Source organism: Capra hircus, chromosome 1, assembly GCF_001704415.2.
Source record: "Capra hircus breed San Clemente chromosome 1, ASM170441v1, whole genome shotgun sequence".
Lineage (NCBI taxonomy): Eukaryota > Metazoa > Chordata > Mammalia > Artiodactyla > Bovidae > Capra > Capra hircus.
Window position 1 is genome coordinate 134,969,387 of NC_030808.1, and position 21,601 is coordinate 134,990,987.

The 21,601-nt window shown below is 52.2% G+C and overlaps 1 protein-coding gene across 1 annotated transcript in view; it reads left to right on the forward strand.

Moving 5' to 3' along the window:
• The window catches only part of SLCO2A1 (solute carrier organic anion transporter family member 2A1), a 94,107-nt gene extending 74,541 nt beyond the window's left edge, over nt 1-19,566 (forward strand). Inside the window, exons 7-14 of the mRNA XM_018051074.1 lie at nt 1,019-1,097; nt 1,564-1,728; nt 3,491-3,680; nt 5,295-5,460; nt 7,964-8,127; nt 14,096-14,160; nt 16,571-16,694; nt 17,590-19,566. Coding sequence (XP_017906563.1) covers nt 1,019-1,097; nt 1,564-1,728; nt 3,491-3,680; nt 5,295-5,460; nt 7,964-8,127; nt 14,096-14,160; nt 16,571-16,694; nt 17,590-17,710 — 1,074 coding nt within the window. The 3' untranslated portion in view covers nt 17,711-19,566. The remainder of the gene's footprint in view (nt 1-1,018; nt 1,098-1,563; nt 1,729-3,490; nt 3,681-5,294; nt 5,461-7,963; nt 8,128-14,095; nt 14,161-16,570; nt 16,695-17,589) is intronic.

A 21,601-nucleotide genomic window follows, 5' to 3' on the forward strand; every position in this document is an offset into this window, starting at 1 on the left:
CACACCATCGTGATGCTGGAGTCGGACAAACCTGAGCCTGAATCTAGCTCTGCTGCTTCTAAACTAGCTGAGAGATCCTAGGCAAGTTTTCTTGCTCCTAAGTTTCCTCTACTTTAAAGTACTGGAGATGGAGACGTCCCTGGTGGTCCCATGGCTAAGAATCTGTGCTCTCAATGATTCCTGGTCTAGGAACTAAGATTCGACATGCCGCAATTAAGACCTGGCACAGCCAAATAAGTAAATAAAAGTAAATATTAAAGTACCAGAGATAAGAGCACCTGTCTCAGGAGGAGGTTGTGAGGAATGGGACAATGTATGCAGAATGCTGAGCACGGGGCCCACCATGGAGGAAGCATGAAATAAATGGGAGCGCCTGTGCCTGGTGACGAGTCTGCTGGGGGCTCCTAACAGTGTCTGAGCTCGGGGGCCTTGCATCTGTTTAGTGGTTCAGAGCTGGGCCTCGGGCTGCAGCTGACAAGTTCAGAAGTGGAAGGCGAGTTCACTGAGGTGGGTTGCACAGAAAGTGCAGGCTAAGAGCCAGGTCAGAGCCTTGGACAGGATCCAACTTTGGGCCCAGAAGAAAGAAGGGACTCCACAGAGGAGACTGAAAGAGAGAGCTGGGAACGAGGTCGTTATAGACCAGAGTGTGGCCCATAGCTCCTGGAACCTGAGGACAAGGAAGAAGTGTAGCCGTGACAGACAGACAAAGGCTGATGTTCACTCAGATGCCTCTTGGCATCAGCCAACACTTAGATATGAAATAATATGCACAGATATGAAATCATATCTGGGAGGCCCTAGCGTGGATGCATTCTGGCCAGTGGCCGAAGCACCAGGCTCACTGACAGGCATGTGGTGACTGCTTTGGACACCCTTCCACACACTTCCAGGGTGGCTGAGCACCACCCTTCCGTGAGCCACTAAGACCAGAAGGATCAAGGGCCTGGGAAAGATGACTGTAAGGAACCTGCTAACATTCAAGGAAGCCGTTAATACTCACTCCCTTTGCTGCCTTCAGAGGACTCATCCCATGATGGATGAAGCCAGGAAGATGGAAGAGGCCAAGTCAAGAAGATCCCTGGTGGATTTCATTAAAAGTAACTGAGTGACCCGGCAGTCCTGGGTGGGCTGGCTTGGGGTGGGGGTGGTCTAGGGTCCCCTGGCCCATCCCTTCGTGAGAGGTTCTGCCAGCAGCCCTGCTGACTGCTGCTTTGCAGAGATCAGGAGACCCAGAATCAGGCAGAGGCAGCCCCACCCTCACAGTCCGGCCCACGTTCTCCTCTCTCTTCCCTTCACATGGATGCGGCTGTCCTGTGTAACCACCTGCCACCTGCTTTCTTCCAGGCCCCTCCTCATTTTATTTAGCCCATGAGCATGTTGAGCGGATCCTGAGTGGCTGTGTGCCCCCAGCTGGCCTCTGAGCAGCTTGGGGCCTGGGTTTCTGTCCAGAGGAAGATAGGGGAACTGCTGGGGGGCGGGGGGGGCAGGAAGGGCAGCGGTCAGGCTTGTGGACCCCGGGGACCACTGCCTGGAGGAGCAGCCCTGACAGCAGTCTGTCCACAGGGTTCCCCCGCATCTTCCTGAGGCTCCTGATGAACCCACTCTTCATGCTGGTGGTCCTGGCCCAGTGCACCTTTTCCTCCGTCATTGCCGGCCTCTCTACCTTCCTCAACAAGTTCCTGGAGAAGCAGTACGGCGCCTCCGCAGCCTATGCCAACTTCCTCATTGGTGAGTCCCGAGGGCTGCCGCAGCCGGGCCTTCCGCCTGTTCATCCAGGGAGGTGCACCACCAGACCAGACAAGGGCAGGAGCCAGAGGGTTCTTGCCTAGGAGAAAGGATTTTAAGGACATTTTTCCTGGTTGGCAATCCAGAATGTTCTTGGCTGATATCTTGGGCCCCTATCATTCCGGGCAGGAGTGGGTGGAGGTTGGGGGCTGCTTCCTCCCTGTCAGAGGGGCTGAAAGCCTGACCGTCTCCCAGAGGCCCTGACATCATCAGGGACAGGAGAGGAAAGAGCACGGATTGAGCTGGGGGCTAGGCAAGATGCTGCTGGGTGTTTTTCTTCTCCAAGGGCTTGAAGACATTCACCTGGATAAGGACTGGGGGGCCCAGTGATTCTCAAGCCCCTATACTTTAGGCTCCCCAGGAGAGCTTTAAGAAACACGGATGTCCAGGCCCCACCCTCGAGCAGTTAAAACAGAGTCTTTGGCAGGGAGTGCCAGCATCCAGCACCTGTGTTTTTGGCAGCTGAGGTTTCAAAATACTGATGCAGTCCCGCCAAGTACCCTAGGGAATGACAGGGGCCAATTCACCGGTGAACTTGACCATGTGGATGTGGCAGGGTGGTCAGGGCATGACCCCTGACCTCCTGTGTGGCTTTTGGCTGTGACTTCACCCTTCTAGCCTTTGGCCTCTGACTAGCACATCAAACAGGAAGCGCCACCAGTGCCTTGCTAACCCCATGTGGTTACAGTGCAATAAAGGGCCAGGTAATGAAAGGCTTAATAAGGGCTTCCCAGGTGGCTCAGTGGGTAAAGAATCTGCCTGCAATGCAGGAGGTGCAGGAGACTTGGGTTCAATTCCTGGGTCCAGAAGACCCCCTGGAGGAGGGCATGGCAACCCACTCCAGTATTATTGCCTGGAGAATACTATGGACAGAGGAGCCTGCCTACAGTCCACGGGATCACAAAGAATTGGATGCAGCTATGTACGCACAGAGGAGAAGGCAATGGCAACCCACTCCAGTACTCTTGCCTGGAAAATGCCATGGACGGAGGAGCCTGGTAGGCTGAAGTCCATGGGGTCGCTAAGAGTCAGCACGACTAAGCAGCTTCACTTTCACTTTTCACTTTCATGCATTGGAGAAGGCAATGGCAACCCACTCCAGTGTTCTTGCCTGGAGAATCCCAGGGACGGGGAGCCTGGTGGGCTGCCGTCTATGGGGTCACACAGAGTCGGACACGACTGAAGCGACTTAGCAGCAGCAGCAGCAGCATGCACGCACAGAGTTATTTGGGCTTCCCTGGTGATTCAGACTATAAAGAATATGCCTGCAATGCAGGAGACCCGGCTTCTATCCCTGGGTAAGGAAGATCCACTGGAGAAGGGAATGGCTACCCACTCCAGTATTCTTGCCTGGAGAATCCCATGGACAGAGGAGCCTAGTAGGCTACAGTCCATGGGGTCACAAAGAGTTGGACACGACTGAGGAACTAACACTTTGACTTTCTAATAAATGCACATTCAACCCACATCTCTCTGGTTGTAAGGGTCCCACTTCTTTCTTTATTGTTTGCACAGGCAGGGCAATCCTCCATGTCAAGATAACTCTGTCAGTATGCCTGGCAAACAGTAAATGCTCAACTAATGTCATCTATTACTGTTGCAATTAAACATATCAAATGTCCCTTCAGGAAGCCATGCCCCCTTCTCGGTGGTCCACATAGCACTCCAAGGCCTTGCACCCAGACCAGCTTCTCTCTGTCTGTAGGTGCTGTGAACCTCCCTGCTGCGGCCTTGGGGATGCTGCTTGGAGGGATCCTCATGAAGCGCTGTGTTTTCTCTCTGCAAACCATTCCCCGTGTAGCCGCCACCATCATCATCGTCTCCATGGTGCTCTGTGCCCCTCTGTTCTTCATGGGCTGCTCCACCTCGCTCGTGGCGGAGGTCTACCCCCCCAGGTAAGGGGAGCAAGGGTGAGGAAACACTCTTTGCTGAGTCCAGAACCTGGAGGTGGCTGCCACATCTTCTTTCTGCTTCAGCTGTCCTCTCTCCTTTTCCCTTGTTGATCTGATCTCGTATGTGGCAACTGAGAAAGCCAGGTCTTAGTGTGCTCAATTATGAGAAGAAATCAGAGGGTGCTAGTGGGCCACTAGCAATCAGGATTAGGGTTCTGTGTTTTAAGGAGCACCAGAAACTAATTTGTTCGGTTTCAAGATGAATCTGTAGTGCTGTGAGCCTCAGGAACCAGGAAATAGCTATGTTTAGCATCTGCTCTCTACCAGCTAGAATTACAGAGTCTTATTGAGCTGCTGAGGAAAGATGAGAGACGGACACTTGAAAAGGTTTGGAGAAGAACAATGAAAGTGATGGCAGACTTAAAAAATTAGGGCAGGTGAGGAAGAGGGCAGGTAAAGGATACCTGTCGGCTTGCATAAAGCGACATGGTTTTAAGTTCTAAGTTTGGCTTCATGTTCAGGAAGGGCTTTGAAGCCAAGGAGGGGATGTGCTTTTTTGCTTTTTTCGTCAGAGCCACCTTTCCACACCTCTTCTTTTAGATTTTACCCAGTGAGGTTGCAATGCTGGAATATAGCATACTTTTCAGTTTTGGTGCTTTATCTTTCTCTGTGCAAGGACCTCTCCTGTCTCCAGAGGGTATGAAGGAGGGGCATGTTATTCAGGATGGAACTGCCCCTCCCCCGACTCTGGCCCACTCCCAGTCTGCACTGGTCTTCTGGCTGTGGTTGACAGAGGCCAAGAATGCTTTCACTGGGTGTTTAGCACAGGGCTTTGTCATCAGACCAGGTCCTAGGTCTGGCACTGCTCTTTCCTAGTTGGGGAAATTTACTTCAGGTTTCTCATCCACAAAGGGAGCATCATTAGAACATTTACTGTGATGTCAGTGCATGAAAAGCCCTAAGGCACAGTGCCTGGAGCATGAGAGATGCCCCATTACTGTTAACCAGTACTAGAATAATTATTTTAGCAAAGTTCTGAACTGTGGTTTATCAGCCCCTAACCCCCACCCTTCCCAGAGGAGATCATGAGTATTGGACACGGAGGGCGGAGAGATTGGTGTGATCAGCCAGTGAAACCCCTGGGTTAAAGCTCAGGGGGATGCAGTAACCTGGGCGATGGCTACATAGACCAGAGACAGGAGCCATTGAGACCCTAGATGACCTCAAGGGGCCTCAGCCCAAGCCCAGATGAAAGAGAAAGGAAGGGAAATATCACCTGTGACTTTCCCATAGCATCTGCCTTCTCTCTCATCAGAGTCCTGGCAGGTTGTTCATCTCGACCCCTTCTGCAGTGGGGGATTTGCCAACCAAACATTCCCAATGACTAGTTGGTAGGTTTGGGCTCCTACTAGCAGAAGAAGCAGAGGTGCCATGAACACCGGCCAAGTTGACCCTTGGCTCCAGGAGACATGGTTCAGGTCTCTGGGTGGCCCTGGCCCAAGACAAACAGAGAGACACAAGCACGCTAACCAGGCGGGGAAGTCACGCTGGGCTGGAGTGGCGAGGTTTTCCTTTGGTCTCGCTTTGTTTGATTCCCATTTCCTGTTTTGCTGGCAGCACATCAAGTTCTATACGTCCACAGCCTCCCGCCTGCCGCCAGGACTGCTCGTGCCCAGATTCTGTCTTCCACCCGGTCTGTGGAGACAATGGGGTGGAATACCTCTCCCCTTGCCACGCTGGCTGCAGTGAAGTCAACTTCAGCTCTATAGCTCTCAAGAAACCGGTAAGGGCTGGAGGGGCCCCTGGTCTCTGCTGAGTGTGTGTCTGACAGCCTGCTCCTCCATTTGGGAGAGGCAGGGCTCCACACCACTCATTCCCAGCATCCTGGCCTCTGGGCCACACCCACCTTTTCTCCACCTCCCGTACCCTAGGGTCATGATCAGATGCTTACAGCCCAAAGCCAATTAAAGACTGGCCAATGTCCAACAAATTCACATTCCTGAAGCCTAACAATGCTCAAAGCAGAAACAAGCCAGAGCACTCCTTCTGCTGAAGCCTGCCAGTCTCACCCTGATGGGTCCTTATTGGGCACACCAGCGTCCTGCAACCTGGTTGTGTCGCAAAGCCATATGGACAGGCCCACATAGATCGAGGGCAGAGGGCCTCTGTGATGTGGACCTGGAAGGTTAGATCCGGAAGTGGTGACAGAGGCCCTTTGGTTCAACCCTTCTGAGCACTCTCAGCTGTGGCCACACAACTAGCTTGAAGGCTGTAGCTATTCAGGGGCAGATCTGGGACTAGAACCCAGGGTGCTGCCTCAGCCCAGGGCACATCTGTGCAAGATCAGGTGTCTCCCAGCCACAGCCTCCCACTCACACAGATCGCATTCACGATGCTCACTTGGCAAGGTCCTGGCCAGCCCTCAGAGTGCTCCCTGCCTCCCCAGATCAGAGCAGCAAACCAACTCTAGTTGTCTGTGCGGTTATTCAACAAACACCTAGTGAACACCAGACACATACATGGGAGCTGAGGATTCAGTGGGGAACCCATCAGCCCATGTCCCTGCCTTCATGAAGGGAGTGTTTTTAGAAGGTAACCCATGCCACGAAGAGACTTAATGAGACAGAGAATATCTGGGGACCTCCCAGAGGAGGTGACATTAGAACTGAACCACCAGAGGAAGAAAACGCTATGAAGACCTGGGAGTGAAGCAAATGCAAGAGCAAGACCCAAGGGCGTGAATGATCTGGCAAATGGGAAGAGTGAGAAGGCTAGGGCTGGCACAGAGTGTGGAGGAGGGTCCTACCCAGCTAGGCCTGGGAGCAGGCAGGGCTCTGGCTTCAGACTTGGACGTTCTTTATCCCAAGAACACTGGGAAGTCTATGCAGCTCCCTAAGGAGAGGATGCAGCCTGTTCCTTTAAACCTGTGTGGAGGGCATGGGCAAGGCTAGCCATCTTCCCTGAGAGGACAGGCAAGGCTGCTTCCATGGCAACCTCTGCTGGCAGAGGAGCATGGTTCTCAGGAGGTGCAAGGACCAAGAGCTTGGGCAAGATGCTTTCTCAGTTGCCTTCTTGTTGGAGGAGCCTGTGGTGGCTTCTGTGGTTTTCTTATCTTTATTTACTAAACCTCTGACTCGTCTACCTCCAGAAATAATCTTGACAAGTTTCCAATAACAGCACAAGCACATCAAGACCAAGATCCATTAGCATAATATCAAGAAAAAAATATAGCAAATTATAAGGGAAAATATGTGTAAAAAATCCAGACTGAGGAAGGTAGCAGCAACATTGTATACAACTTAATTATGAGCTTCCCAGCAGCCCAAGTAAAGAAGGTCCATAGTTCCAATCTTTGGTAGAAGGAAGCATACCAATTATTAGTTCCAATCTCTGCCCTCTAATGGCTTTGACACTTAAAGCAGTTGGACCATAGGCTGGTCCATCGGATGATGTGAGAGGGAAGATGAAGCCACCTGACACAGACGGTCCACTAAGGTGAGCTGTACAACAATGTTGAGCTGTATGGATTTATAGACTTGAGACAGAGACCTTTAGAGGCAGGAGGAATTTATCTCAGGCAGAAAGTTCAGTGGATTTCACTGTGTTTCCACTGGTGCTGTGCTGCGCTGGGGTTAGTCGCTCAGTTGTGTCTGGCTCTGTGCGACTTCATGAGCTGTAGCCTGCCAGGCTTCTCTGTCCATGGGGATTCTCCAGGCAAGAATACTGAGTGAGTTGTCACGACCTCCTCCAGGGGATCTTCCCAACCTAGGGATTGAACCCAGGTCTCCCAAACTGCAGGCAGATTCTTTACCAGCTGAGCTACCTGGGAAGCCCATTCCCAGTGGTATCTCCTTCTATTTTTTCTTCCTTTAATGTCCCTGCAGTAAACACACAAACAGCAAAAACAAAAACCCAGAAAACCGCTACTGCTGGGCAGCAGGTGGCCTGGCCCAGAGGAAGACCCTCCCAAACCCAGGTCCGCAACTGGTGGACCGTACCTGGCAATGGATTCCTGCAGATCCCCTCGTGGTGTAACTGCGGGAGGAGTCCAGCGCACACTGGACGACCGGTTTTGGTGAAACAAACACTGTTTGTTGCCCAATGATCAGAAGCGAGATCCCAGGGGCGCCTGAAATCCCCGCCTCGTCTCCTCTCCAGCCTCTGCATCTAGCATTACCAGGTCCCCAGGAAGGGCAGAGGGGTGACCGTTGGAGCAGGCATTTAAAGTGTGTGGAATCGAAATAATAACGGCAGGTTTCCCCTGTTCCCCTCCGTCTCCTTCCCAGATCTACTTGAACTGCAGCTGCGTCAGCGGGGGATCTCCTTCAGCGAAGACAGGCCCGTGTCCCGTCTCCTGCGCCCACTTCCTGCTCCCGACCACCTTCCTCATCTCCTTCGTGGCGCTCATAGCCTGCGTCTCGCACAACCCCCTCTACATGATGGTGCTGCGGTGAGTGCGCCTCTCCTTCCCAGCGCTCCCCTCACTTAACAGCCAGCTGCGCCCTTCCGGAGGGTGAAGTGAATGGAGGGTCATTTCATGTCAACACCTCAGGGGCAGCTTGGTGTCACTGTAACAGGACACCTGCCTTGGCCTGCAGCCTGTCCTCCCTTCTGACCTGGCTCCTAGGACACGGGGGCTTTTCTCATTGTCATCCTTTCCACAGTCCTTATTCTGTCTCTGGAACTTTCCTCGTTTTCCTTCTTTGATTTTATGCCTCCTACTGAATTCTCCTCCCTCCTCTCTGTTCTTTTGAGAGTTAAAGACAGGTGAATCTACCGGTGTGGAGTCAGCGTGGAGCCTGGCAGCCTGGAGGGGTCACGTGGCTCAGCCGGCAGGCTCCGCCTCCTCTCCAGGCTCCGCCTCCCCTCCAGGCTCCGCCTCCTCCCCAGGCTTCGCCCTCCTCATACAGGATGGAGAGGCAGGGACACCCACCAAGTGAGGAGAAAATACGGTTTCAACCAAATTGGCATAACTTACCCCCTGCCTCCCTCCCTCCTGTCCTTATCAGTCTGGCAACAGAGATGGAAAAACAGGATTTGGAAGACTCGGTCCAGGGTCAAAGGCCTATCTCTACCATAAACTGGCTAAATGTCCTTTGGTGTTGCCAAGTTCACAAAGTCTCAATTTCCTCATGTATGTGTGTGCTTAGTCACTCAGTCGTGTCCAGCTCTGTGACCCCATGGACATAGCTCTCCTACCTCTCCTGGTCCGCTGAGTCCTCGGACACGAGATGTTCTTGAGGTGGTACAGGGAGATCATACTCGTGCGCCAGTGCCAGGGCTTTGGTGCCAGCCTGTGCGGAGTCCCACGCTGCAGCCTCACTTGGTGGGTGTCCCTGCCTCTCCGTCCTGTATGAGGAGGGCGGAGCCTGGAGGGGAGGCGGAGCCTGGAGAGGAGGCGGAGCCTGCCGGCTGAGCCAGGTGACCCCTCCAGGCTGCCAGGCTCCACTCTTGACTCCACACCTGTAGATTCACCTATCTTTAACTCTCAAAAGAACAGAGAGGAGGGAGGAGAATTCAGTTGGAGGCATAAAATCAGAGAAAGAAAACGAGGAAAGTTCCAGAGACAGAATAAGGACTGTGGAAAGGATGACAATGAGAAAAGCCCCCGTGTCCTAGGAGCCAGGTCAGAAGGCAGGGCAGGACAGGCGGCAGGCCAAGGCAGGTGTCCTGTTACAGTGACACCAAGCTGCCCCTGAGGTGTTGACGTCAAATGACCCTCCATTCACCTCACCCTCTGGAAAGGAGAAAATACAGTTTCAACCAAGTTGGCATAACTTACCCCGTGCCTCCCTCCCTCCTGTCCTTATCAGTCTGGCAACAGAGATGGAAAAACAGGATTTGGAAGACCCGGTCCAGGGTCAAAGGCCTAGCTCTACCATAAACGGGCTAAATGTCCTTTGGTGTTGGCAAGTTCACCAAGTCTCAATTTCCTCATGTAGGTGTGTGCTTAGTCACTCAGTCGTGTCCAGCTCTGTGTCCCCATGGACATAGCCTGCCAGGTTCTTCTGTCCACGGAATTTTCTAGGCACGAATCTGGAGTGGGTTGCCATTTCCTACTCCAGGGGATCTTTCCCACTCAAGGATCAAACCCACGTCTCTGTGTCTCCTGCATTGGCAGGCAGATTCCTTACCACTGTATCACCTAAGAAGCCCTTCCTCATGAATGAAAGGGCATTAATGATATTGACCTCAAAGGATTCATGTGGGAATTGTATGGTAAATTGCTTTGCTTTGCTTTGCTCTGCATAATGGTTCATTATCTCTATTTACCAAATTATTCAGTTCAGTTCAGTCACTCAGTTGTGTTCGACTCTTTGCGCTCCCACGGACTGTAGCACACCAGGCCTCCCTGTCCATCACCAACTACCAGAGTTTATTCAAACTCATGTCCATTGAGTCGGTGATGCCATCCAACCATTTCATCCTCTGTCGTCCCCTTCTTCTCGTGCCTTCTCCTCCTGCCCAGCATCAGGGTCTTTTCCGATGAGTCAGTTCTTCACGTCATATGGCCAAAGTATTGGAGTTTCAGCTTCAGCATCAGTCCTTCCAATGAATATTCAGGGCTGATTTCCTTTAGGATGGACTGGTTGGATCTCCTTGCTGTACAAGGGATTCTCAAGGGTCTTCTCCAACATCACATTTCAAAAGCATCAATTCTTTAGCACTCAGCTTTCTTTATAGTCCAACTCACACATCCATACGTGACTACTAGAAAAATTATTACCACCAAATTATTATTACTATTCTTATCAACAGCTAGTTTCCCCAGAAGACTAGGAGTTGAGGGGTCTGGGATTTTATCCTATTTACAAGTTAGCGTGCAAACTACTGAGCTCCTGTTTCTGTTACTATTTCACAAGGATGCTGGCAGAAGCCGGAAGACTCCTAGGTCAAAGGCAAAGGACTTTGTTGCTCACAGGATAGCAAGCAATGTGAAGCTCATGTTGCATCATTTATGTGTGACCCCATGTCCTACTGGGTGACGTGGAGGGCTTCAGGTATATGTGTCACCTGCAGTGGGTGTAGGTCACAGCTGAGGAGCACTGAAGTTGGGAGAGCCACTGCTTCTATAGACCAAGCCTGCAGCTGGTCTAGCAAATTTTGCCTCATGCCTTAGGTCTGTTCACGGCAACCACAGCCTTGGGAAATGACCCAGGAAGCACACAGTCAGGCCCTTGCATTCTTGGCAGACTCCGCGAGAATGTGTAGAGGTGCTCAGAGCAGGTTGCTCGTCTCAGCACCGTCATCACCCTCCCCTCTACCATTCTGCATCTGCGCATTCCAGTACGCATGCTTTCCCTCAAGGCCCCTGAGTGTGGTTCCCTTCTTGCACTCCGGGTCAGGTTGACCACAGTGGACCCAGTAATCCTGAGAAAGGTACGTGGGTGGCCATGACGAGGAGAGAGAATAGAATAAGGAAATTTCACAGGGAAGCCCCCAAACATTGGAGAAGGGCATTGCTGTCAGATTGCCTCCCAGGGGACTGCCAAGTGTCAGGGATGAGGAAGTGGTGGAGGGAAAGCACCATTTGAACCCTGCCGGGGTCCTGCCCCGGTGGATCCAGGGAATTCGAAGGGGAGACGGCATAGGCGAGGAAAACTTATTTATTTAGAAGTATAAAAGTAATTAAGAAGAAATAGTATAGTAGGAAATTTTAGTGGAGAAAAGAGGCTGAATAACTTGGTTTACGGGGAAAGCCAATAAAACTTCAGGACAAGAAGTTTGCACCATCTACGTTAGGCCACTGGTGCTCGTTTGAATAGCAGAGGCTGCCCCGCCTTGGGCTCCCTCTCTCATGGGACTTAAAAGCCAGGGCAAGTAAGTAGACGTGGTGAGCCTCCCCGCTCCAGGTGAGAATTCAGCCAGAAAATAGAGTAAGAAAAGACACGGGGGAAACCAATCCTTCCAGTGACTGGCCCATCTTCTATTGTTGTAAAGGCTTTTTATACCTTTTTTTGTACATAGAGATCAATGGATAATATAAAATTATGCAGCGTCAGCAGCCCTGACTCTTACCGAGACCAGGCTTTCTCTCTGCATACGTAGTTGTATACACAAGTCTTAGGTGATTTACATCATCTTCTGGCCAGAAGGCCAATTAACATTTTACAGCCCTTTTCTGATAAGGGTTTGTCAACCAGAAGACTTATTTGCCTTAAAAATGTTGTTCTTCCCAAAGTTTGGTGCCACTCTCAGAAAGCACTAAATAAAGTTACATTCTCACACAGCAAGGATACAATTTATAACAATGAAAGAAGTACAGTGATTTATAACAAAGAGAAAAGTAATTAACTCAAAAGTCTAGTGTTGCTAACATCAAAACTACTATATTCCCTGTTCTATATCCCAATTACATTGATTAATATCCTCCAGGTGCCTAAAAGATAAAGAACATGGGGGCCTGGCAGCAGTCATTGACTCAACAGTGAAACCTGTCACCAATATAATTTTTTGCTTTTTAGAAAAGGCTCTGTATCTTTAAGATGCTTTAAGCTTCGTGCCTCTCGCGGTTGGGGGCTGTAAACAGTTCACAAGTTGTAAAAGTCTGGGCAGACCAGACCGGTTATACTTTTGCAGGAGACTGTTAAGCCCTGAGTTAACTTTTTCCACAGAATGTCAGAAGAGTGGAAAGCACAGTATAATAAAGCAGGCAGACTCTGGTTTTGGGGGTAGATGTTCAGGAAAACCCAGGGGAACCCCTGAAGCCTGACTTGCCTTGCCCATCAGGCCTCTCCGCATGACCTTGTCATGGGTGGGATCTCCTGTGCTGGCTCCCGGCAGAACCCCAGGGTGGGCTTTTTAAGAAAATCTCTCCCTTCCAAGTTTGGTCAGGAGCTGGAGTGAAATTGAAGAAGAGGCCCCAGTATCCCCAAATAATTTAAAGATAAATTCCCCTGGGAAAGATGAAAGAATGGATGCTAAGTAGTGCAAAGAAGGTGAGGTTTAAAGCCAATGTTGTAGGTGACCCAGACCTTATTTGTATCACTCATGGCCCTCAACCAGGCATGGAAATACAGGCTGGGAGTGAAGATGTGCCAATAATGTATCACAAGACAGAGGTCAGAGAGCCAGTGTTAATTCAGGGCTGAAGGGGCAGAGATCACAAGGAACTCAAACTCTCTGTTAAAAGCCAGTTTGGGGTTCCCAAGTCCCATTTAGTTGAGAAACCAGGGGAGTCTATCCAGAGATAAGGACCAAAACATGGAAGCAAAGGACCAAAACAAATCCATCTATTGTGGATTGGCCCATTGAAGGGACCTATTTCAATAAAGGGAGTGTCCATTAGATTGAGATTTGAGGCACTTTCCACTGGGGTCTCCCAATGGGTGCCTCTCCCCTGCTTCACCCCAGTGGGGATTCTGAGAAGCTGAAAGAGTCCCTTTCTAGTTTGCTAGCAGAACTGTGGAAATAAAGCAAAATGTGTGTGGAGATCTGAATTCCCTTCAGCTCTGAATGCTTTCCCCTAACCAGCTCCCACTCAGGAGTGTGCGTGCAGGGCACAGGGAAACCTGGTGCCCCAGCTGGACCACTTCTGACTCCTGATGTCGCTGATGGGGGCCTTCCTCTCTGCTCCATGCCTAGCTGGCATGGCAGGGCCCAGCAATACCTCCTCCAGACAGCCTCCCTCTCCTCTCTCAGTCTCCTTCCTCAGGCAAGTGCTTTCCTCCTCTAGAGGGAAGAAGGGCGGGGGCAGGACTGGCTGCATAATTTGCAGGACCCAGTGCAAAATGGAAATGCAAGGCTCCTGGTTCCAAAATTATCAAGAATTTCAAGCCAGCCACAGCAGAGCATTAAAGCAAACATGGGGCCTTTCTGAGGGTGGAGCCCGGCAAGGCCACACAGGTCACATGCCCACCATGCGAGCCCAAAGTAGAGGATTCTGTTAGCTCTTCAAAGGGCCCTCAGCCCAGGGGCTCTGGCTACACTCTGCATCAGGGCTGTCTTCTATTGCTTTAAAACACCACCAGAGCTATTCAGACCTGTTGCCATAAACACAGCCTTCAGTATCCTCTGGTTCCCAGCTGCTCTGTCCTCTGCCTCTTGGAGGGAGCTCTGGGCAGCCCTGAAAATCACAGAGACCAGTGGTTCTCAAACCTGAGTGTGCACGGAATCTCCTGGAGGGCTTCTTACAATACAGAGGGCGGGGCCTCACCCCCAGAGCGTCTGCTTCTTCATCTGAGGTGCAGCCTGAGAATCTGCATTTCTAGCAAGTGTCCAGGGGATACTGATGATGCTGTTGGTGCAGTGATCACATTGTGAGGCCCACTGAGAGGAACAATAGGGGCACAGGGCCCAGGTGAACCCAGGGGGCCCTCCCGAGGGCAGGTCTGATGCACCCCGAGGCTGACTGCACCACCAGAGGGAAGGCTCAGCCCTGAGTCCTCCCCTTGCTGATTTCCTGTTTGCCTTTTCAGTGTGGTGAACCAGGAGGAAAAGTCCTTCGCCATCGGAGTACAGTTCTTGCTGATGCGTCTGCTGGGTAAGTATCAGAGACGCCCCCTTCCTGGTGGCCCCAGATTAAGGGAAATCAGAAGGCTGTGGAGTGCGGGGTGGGGAGGGGAAAAGCGCTATCTCATCTCTGTCATAAGAAGCTGTACATAATAAGCACAACAGCAAATGCCAAATCCCATATGGACTGTTTCCGCATCACTTGAGGTTAGGAAAGTTTCCATCTATGGCATTAATTCCAAACGAAACTGTGTAAGAAGGAAAAGTGGACACAGCTGCGAATGCCTAACAAAACGCTGAGTGTAGGTATTTTTTCATCTCTCTCCAAGAATTCACTGTAGGAACAAAACCTCGCATTCCTGCCGCAGCCAGAACAGCAGCAGAGCCCAGCCCTGGCTTCCCTTCCATTTTACAAAATCCATTCCTCCTACCTCTATTCAGCAAAGGGGGGCCCTCTGCTGGCAAACCCTGCCAAAGCAGTCAGAGCGCGAGGAGGCAGGGCGCTGTGCACAGGGATCAGGACTCGCTGTGAATGCGCTGCCTGCAGGCATCTGCAAACACCCAGCTCGCCCCAGGTGTGGGGACACTGCAGGTCCTTTTCCAGACTGCTCATGCTGGACTGTCCCCTCTGGATGCCTAAGGCACTGGATTAAACACAAGGCACTGGTATGGAGACTCTTGCAGTGACAGGTACAGGAAGTAAAGGGACTGATTGAGGAGGGGTTTATTAAGGACCCCGGGGGTGCCCACTGCAGTGGGGAATATGCTGACTTCAGTGGAGAGACTTCAGTTGGCATCAGAGTGCACTTTCTGACCTTAAATGCCGAAATCCCTGCAGAGCCTGTGGTGTATTATTATTCGGGAGTCTGGCTGCACTTCATTCTGTAGCAACTCCCATGATCACTCTGGGGTGTGTGGGTGATGTCTCTCCTGGGCCTAACCAGCAGGGACCCTCTCCTACCAAAGCTGGGTGAGTGTGGGATAAGGAGGAGTGAACCAGTTTTTTCAGTGGAATTTCTTGGTCTCTGGCTACTTGCTCCTAAAGCCCCCCTCTTCAGACTCTGCTCCTCTGGCCTATATTACACAGAGGACACAAAGCACCAGGGTCTGTCCTGTCCTGATGGCAGAGGCACAACTGGCACCACAGTGCCTTTCCATTTATAACTTATCATTTATAACTCGCTCGGAAACCTCCACTGGGAAGGAAACCTTACGTTCTGCCCAGCTCAACAGCAGCTAGGATAGGCTCTGCAGCACCTTGCCCTGCTTCTTCCCACCACTGTGAAAACAGCCCCTCCTGTGCTCAAAGCACCTGCTGCCTTTGTTTTTTTCATTTGAGCTCAGATAACTCAATGTGAGATCACAGATAGAAATCGCAGGCTGGAGGGATCCATTCATCACCCAAGAATGCAATTCCACCCTGGGTAGAGAAAAGGACTTGGCCAGCTTCAATTACCCACTGGAACTTAGCTGAAAATTTTTCTGGACTTCATTTCTATTCAGGGAGCATCATTTAGGGAGGTCATTCCTTGTGGCCAACTTCCCTCCCTCATTCGCCTGGAGATTTGGGAGCGAGCAGGTCTGATACAGAGGCTGATTCTTAAAGGTCCCCACTTCAGAGCACAGCCACAAGCAGAAGATTGCCTGTTTCCTTCCCCCAGAAGCAGCTTCTCACAGGGCCCTAAACAGAGTCGGGAGGCTGTTTTCAGTGGGTCTGAGAATGGGATGGCCTGACCCGGGTGTGGATCTGGCCAAGCCTGCCCCTGTCTAGACCTGTAGCTAAGGATGCAGGACTGACCTGAATATTCAGCAGCCATAGGGCACAGCCCCTGCTGCACCAGTTCTCAGCACTCAGCTTTGGGACAGAGGCTCTGAACAGCCAGGGTGTTGGGGGCCTGGAGGTGGTGCTTGCTGTCTAAGGGCAGCTTGCCATTGTGGAAGAATGTGGGATTCGAACCTCCAAGAACTAGAGTTCCTAGTCCAGCCCTGACCATGCTTGGCTATGCAAAGGTGAGCCAGCCGAGCCCACCTTCCTCCCCTTTAAAATGAGGGCACCTGCCTGCCTCCGGGCTGCCCTGAGGGCCTGAGGAGTCGGTGTCCTCAAGAGTCTCCTGCCACCCGGTGAGCCCAGCAATCCCAAGCGTGGGAACTCTGGTACCTGTCTGAGCTGGTACAAGGGGACGCCTGCAGCTCGCTGTCCTGGAAGGATGGCTCAGGTCCCTCTTCTCTTCTGAGCCTCCAGTGAAAGAGCAATTCAGGCTTCACGGAAAGCTAGTCTGCTTTCCAAAGTCACTGTGGTTCCCAGGGGTGGGGCAGAGCTGTTCTCATGCCTGTGAGCTGTATAGGGACCCCGGGCACCTGGCTGCCCACCCTGCCCTGGCGCCTCTGCTGACAGCTCCCAGTGACCTGAGCTCTCTGCACTCTCTTCCTGCTGATGCTAGCTTGGCTGCCGGCTCCAGCCCTCTATGGCCTCACCATCGACTACTCCTGTATCCTGTGGAGCACAAAGTGCTCGGGGAGGAGAGGGGCCTGTGCCTACTACGACAACAACGCTCTCCGGAACAGGTGAGAGCCTGCACGATGCGCCAGGCCCCAGGCCCGAGCAAAGGGCCGTCATCACTCCGGTGGCAATTGTGAGGCTCTCAGGCCTGCGAGGGAGAGCCGGAGGGGAACTTGCCATGGGCAGGAGTGGGGGCCACCGCTGACCAGCAAGTCAAGGCTCACAGAGAGCCATCCAAGTAACAAGACCTGGAGGCTGCTCTGATGTGTCCTGGCCCCCATCTTCAGGCCCCGCTGGCCCTTGAGAGGGATAGCATCACAAAGAGGGTTGTTATAGGAAGAGGTCACGGCTGTGGAACGATGATGCCAGGCCAGCCTCCTATTGCTCAGAAAGAGGTGGCCCACCATAGCTCCTGGTAGAGGCCAAGGGCAGGTGGGACCAAGCCGAGCTGCAGCACCACTGAGCTCTGCACCCATTCAGCCACCTCACCTGCTGCTGCGTCACAAACAAAGTGGGGGGAGTGGGCTTCCGGGGACTGGACGGGGTCTGGAAATGCTGTGGGAGGGGCATAGAAGTCCAGGAGGAGGGCAGACCAAGAGGGCAGGGAGAAGGCACCCTTCCTGGCTGTGCTGAGACACAGCACCCTCCCAAATGGCTGGTGCTGCAGTGTTTCACTGGCCCTGTGTGTTGGGGGTGGGGGGAGGTGGGCGGCGCCAGGGAAGGTGGCAACAAGGAGCACTGGACTGGGAGTCCCATGTAGCTTCCACATCCTACAAGCCTCTCTAGGCTTGTGGACAAAAGGAATGAGGAAGGTGGCTCCCACTCAGGTGGGGACGGATCCTTACCTGAGTGGTGATGACACATGACCCCGGGGCCCCTGTGACAATGATTCTGCTCTGCTCAGTGGCCCTGGCCACAGAGCCTCCATACCCCTCACGTGTCCTGCCTCCTGCCCCACAGGTACCTGGGCCTGCAGGTGGCCTACAAGGCTCTGGGCGCGGTGCTGCTTATCTTCATCAGCTGGCGGGTGAAGAAGAACAAAGAGTACAATGTGCAGGAGAAGGCTGCCAGCCTCATCTGACCCTCGGCCTCAGCTGCTGCCCTGCTCCTGAGAGCGGACCTGCCCCCACACCTGCCCATATTTACTAACGTTAACACGGCGTCCCCTTTCTGTTTTGTAAATGAGAAAGAAAACCCCATCGCCATTTGCTTTCCCTGTCTCCCCTCCCAGAGCCCCCCCAGGGTGCCCAGGGGCCCGGTGGGCACAGAGCTGGAGGGCTGGGTCTCTCCTGGCCCCTTGGGCGAGGCCCCCACAGGCCCAGTCTCATCCTGCGCGATGGGCATGCTCACTGAGGCAGCCCCGCCGGTCCCTCACCAGCTCTGTGGTTTCTCTGTGGGGTGACCTCTGGGTATCTGCCCAGAGGAAGGAGGGAGGGGGCTGGGTTATTACTGACCAGAGCCAGGCTAGGGGAGGGGGAGGCTGGCTGCAGTCCCTTTTGTATCTGGGTTCAACATCAGCACAGAGCCTAGGAGGACCAACTTGCTTCCCCTCCGATCCTCGCTTCCTGCCCAAGAGGCTGCTTTGGAAGCTCTCATGTTGGGAAGTATGGCCAGTTGATCCTCTCAGTTACCCATGCTCAGGACCAGAGCTCGGACTAACACCTGGAGACAGGCCATCCAAATGGTATTCACGTTAACTGTAGACGCTTCTGTACCCGGCTCTGTGCAGGTTTATCTCCGTCTTTCCAGGAGTATATCTCACACTAAGAAAGCCACACGGTGGTGAAGACCTGCAGCTGGCTGTGGATAGCCACGCCACCTGGCCCCCACCCCACAGTGGGGAGACAGGACTCCTCATCTCAGAGTGATGGAAAGACCACCTTCCCCTAAGCTGACTCAGGTGCAGATGAGGTGGCTTTACGCGGGCGGGCTTCCCCGTCTGGACTTTAGCCTGTGGGTCGTGGAGGAAAGAGAGGCTGTCCGGGATGTCAGCAATCAGGTTAGGAAGTCGAGTGAATGTCAAAAGCCGTCAAGCTGTCTGGCCTCCTGTAGCCCACAGAGTAGAGGCCCTAGAGGTTGAGTTTCCTGGTTTTGAACATGCTTGTGCTTATCAGCATTTTCTCAGCCTCTTCTCACTGCCTCCAGAGAGGTGGGTGCCTTCCCTGGGCTTGGGCTGAGAGGAGCTGCTGCCCTGGGTGGAGGTTCAGAGTCAGAAGCCAACAAAGGACTCCTTTCATCCACAAATGTTTATTGGAGACCAACTTTGTGCAAGGCAGCACTGGGGCATGGTTCTCCCTGGAGCTTCCCTGCCCTCCGTCTACACTAAGGCCACCTCCCAGAGCAGGCTCACAGGGCAGGGTGGGCGACACGGAGCAAGAACCTGGAGATTATCAACAGAACCTTGACCGTCCATGCCTCAGCATACTGAGTCTGCTCCTGGCCTTTACCGTATAGGGAGCTGACTTACCGTGTCCTCTGGAGTTGCTGGACATCAGTCATGGTCACGTCCAGATCTCTTGAGAGCCACTGCTCTTAGAAGACCCTTCCAGAAGCCGCCTCCGGAAAGGCCTCATATGATGGAACACCAGTGGCCACAGTGCTATTGTCTGAAGTCTTTGTGAAAGCCACTGTCACAGTGACAGAGACAGTCTGATTCCAAAGCCACCAGCTCTATTTCCACAGATCTCACTCAGGAAGGGAAGCTCCATGCAACCTCAGAAGCCAGTTTCAGCCCTTTCAGTGGTCATGCTTGGAAAATGATTCTCTGCAACTAACCCTGGTTCTTCTCTCTGCAGTTTAACCAAATTCTGAAGGCACTGCCTTTAGCCGAGCTCATGAACAATGAATGCCAGCCTTCAGATTCTAGAAGATGGTTGCTATTCCAAGCCTTTTTTCTATTTTGATATTTCTATTAATATAATGTAACTTGGTCATGAATTTTTACTGTCATGTATATTTGCTAGAGAGCAGACATAACCTAAATGTTCTGGCCAAAGACTGTCCCTTGCCCAATCCTTGGGGGCCTAAGGCCATGGGGATGGGAGGTAATGCTACTCCCAACTTATGCTGGTACAGAGAAGCAGCAGGTGCCTCTTGTCCTTTTAGTGAAGTCCCTTCAGTCAAGACCCCACAGTGCTGGGCTCTCAGAATCTCTGATCCCTGCCCTTGAGTTTATATGCAGAAGTGGGGTAGGACACTCCATGATATGAAGTGGAACTAATATAATCATCACTGGTCACTTGGTCGCAGCCAGCACAACTACCCTACAGCAAATCTGCCTGCAGGACCTGTAATGATGTCACCTTCATTTCCCTTCAGGTGCAAAGCTTAACAAGCTTCCTTGAGTGTTGGACTCTCATAGAGCGTGTTGTTAAAATGCAGATCTCTGGGACTTCCCTGGTGGTCCAATGGCTAAGACCCTGCACTCCCAATGCAGGGGTTTGGGTTCAATCCCTGGTCAGAGAACTAGATCCCACGTGTCGCAACTAAGACCCAGCACAGTCAAATAAATATTTTTTAAGAAATAAAGTGCAGATTCCCAACCCTCTCCACCCTGCCCCAGGGGCTATTTATAAGAGGCTGAAGGGAAACCAGGAGTGGCCTTTTTAACAGGTCCTTTGTGTGAGGCTGATGCGGGTGGTGGGGGTTATCAGAGCCTTAGGGATGCCCACTTATGCTTGGGCCACTGAGAAACTGACAATAGGCCTTTGGTCCACTGAAAGGTGAGTGGAGGAGGACAAGGTGGCTCTGATTTCCTGGGTGGCTCCATGGAAAGCAATAGACAAGCATGGAAAGCAATGCAAGAGCCCACGTTTATATCAGGTCCTATCAGTCCTGAGAGTGGCATTCTCCCTCTACAAGACTGAAAGTGCAGAATGCGTCACAGTCATTTCCTTAGATTGGTTGTGTCTGACTGCAGGTCTTTGTGGTGCTGCCTGGCTGGAAATTCAACATCAGTCAGCCTTGGTTTGGCTCTCAGAGCCATCCACGTGTCCTTGGATCCTGCCACTGTGGGTCTTTGGTCCCTTCCTGGTCTGAGGCCCCTAGCAGCCCGGTTTCTCCCCTGAGCCTGGAAACTCTGCAGAGGCTGGATCCCAAGACTAGGGTCCTGTGTACCCCAGTGATGCCCCTCCACCCCCATCCAGTCTAGGAAACCCACTTCCCTGCCAGCCCTTCAGGGGCTGAATGAAAAAGCCAGAAAAGGAAGGGTCTGCAGGAACCTTTTTGTCTCATCCTTCTGTGAGCCTTCTTGGCACAGGAGAGGGAAAATGCAGTAGAATTAAACGCCAGATCTCCATAAATTATCTTTCGGCCCAAAGCCCTTTGGGGTGATCTTTGCCATAGCCCCATGTTGGAGGCCAGATTGGTCTTAAGGCTCCATTTGAAGATGAGGAATCTGAAATTAAGGAAGTAGCCATGTGATCAACTTTATGCAAATAATAACTGGTTGGGCCTGGACTCCAACCAGGCTGTCCAGCCCTCTCTGCTCCAGCTCCCCTACTGTCAGTTCCCATGGAGGTCCACTGGACCACAAGACAGAGGTGGGAGAATCTACTGAGGGCCAAGTAAAGTTGTTAATGGAGGTGGAGAGAACAGCTAATATTTCACTTACCCACCTTCTATTCAAGTAACAAGAACATTATAGCTGTTCATTAAGCACGACCACGTCAGCCCTACAGCACCACGAGTTTAGAGAGAGTCACAGAGAAAAGGGACAAAGAGGAAAAGGCTTTCAAGAGAACAAGCCTTGGAAGAGCTACAGGCAGACAGACCTTCAAGGAGACACCCCCCACTTGGTGAGGAGTCAGCAGGGTTTTGCTTAGGAATCAAAGCCACATTGTGATTTTCCCCAGCTGCTTTCAAAGATGGAGAAAGACAGTTAATCTGGGGGCTGAATCCAGTCAGTATCAAACTGTTATTTAAATATTATATTACGGATTCCCAGAGATTGACAGGGGCTCTGTGTGTGTGT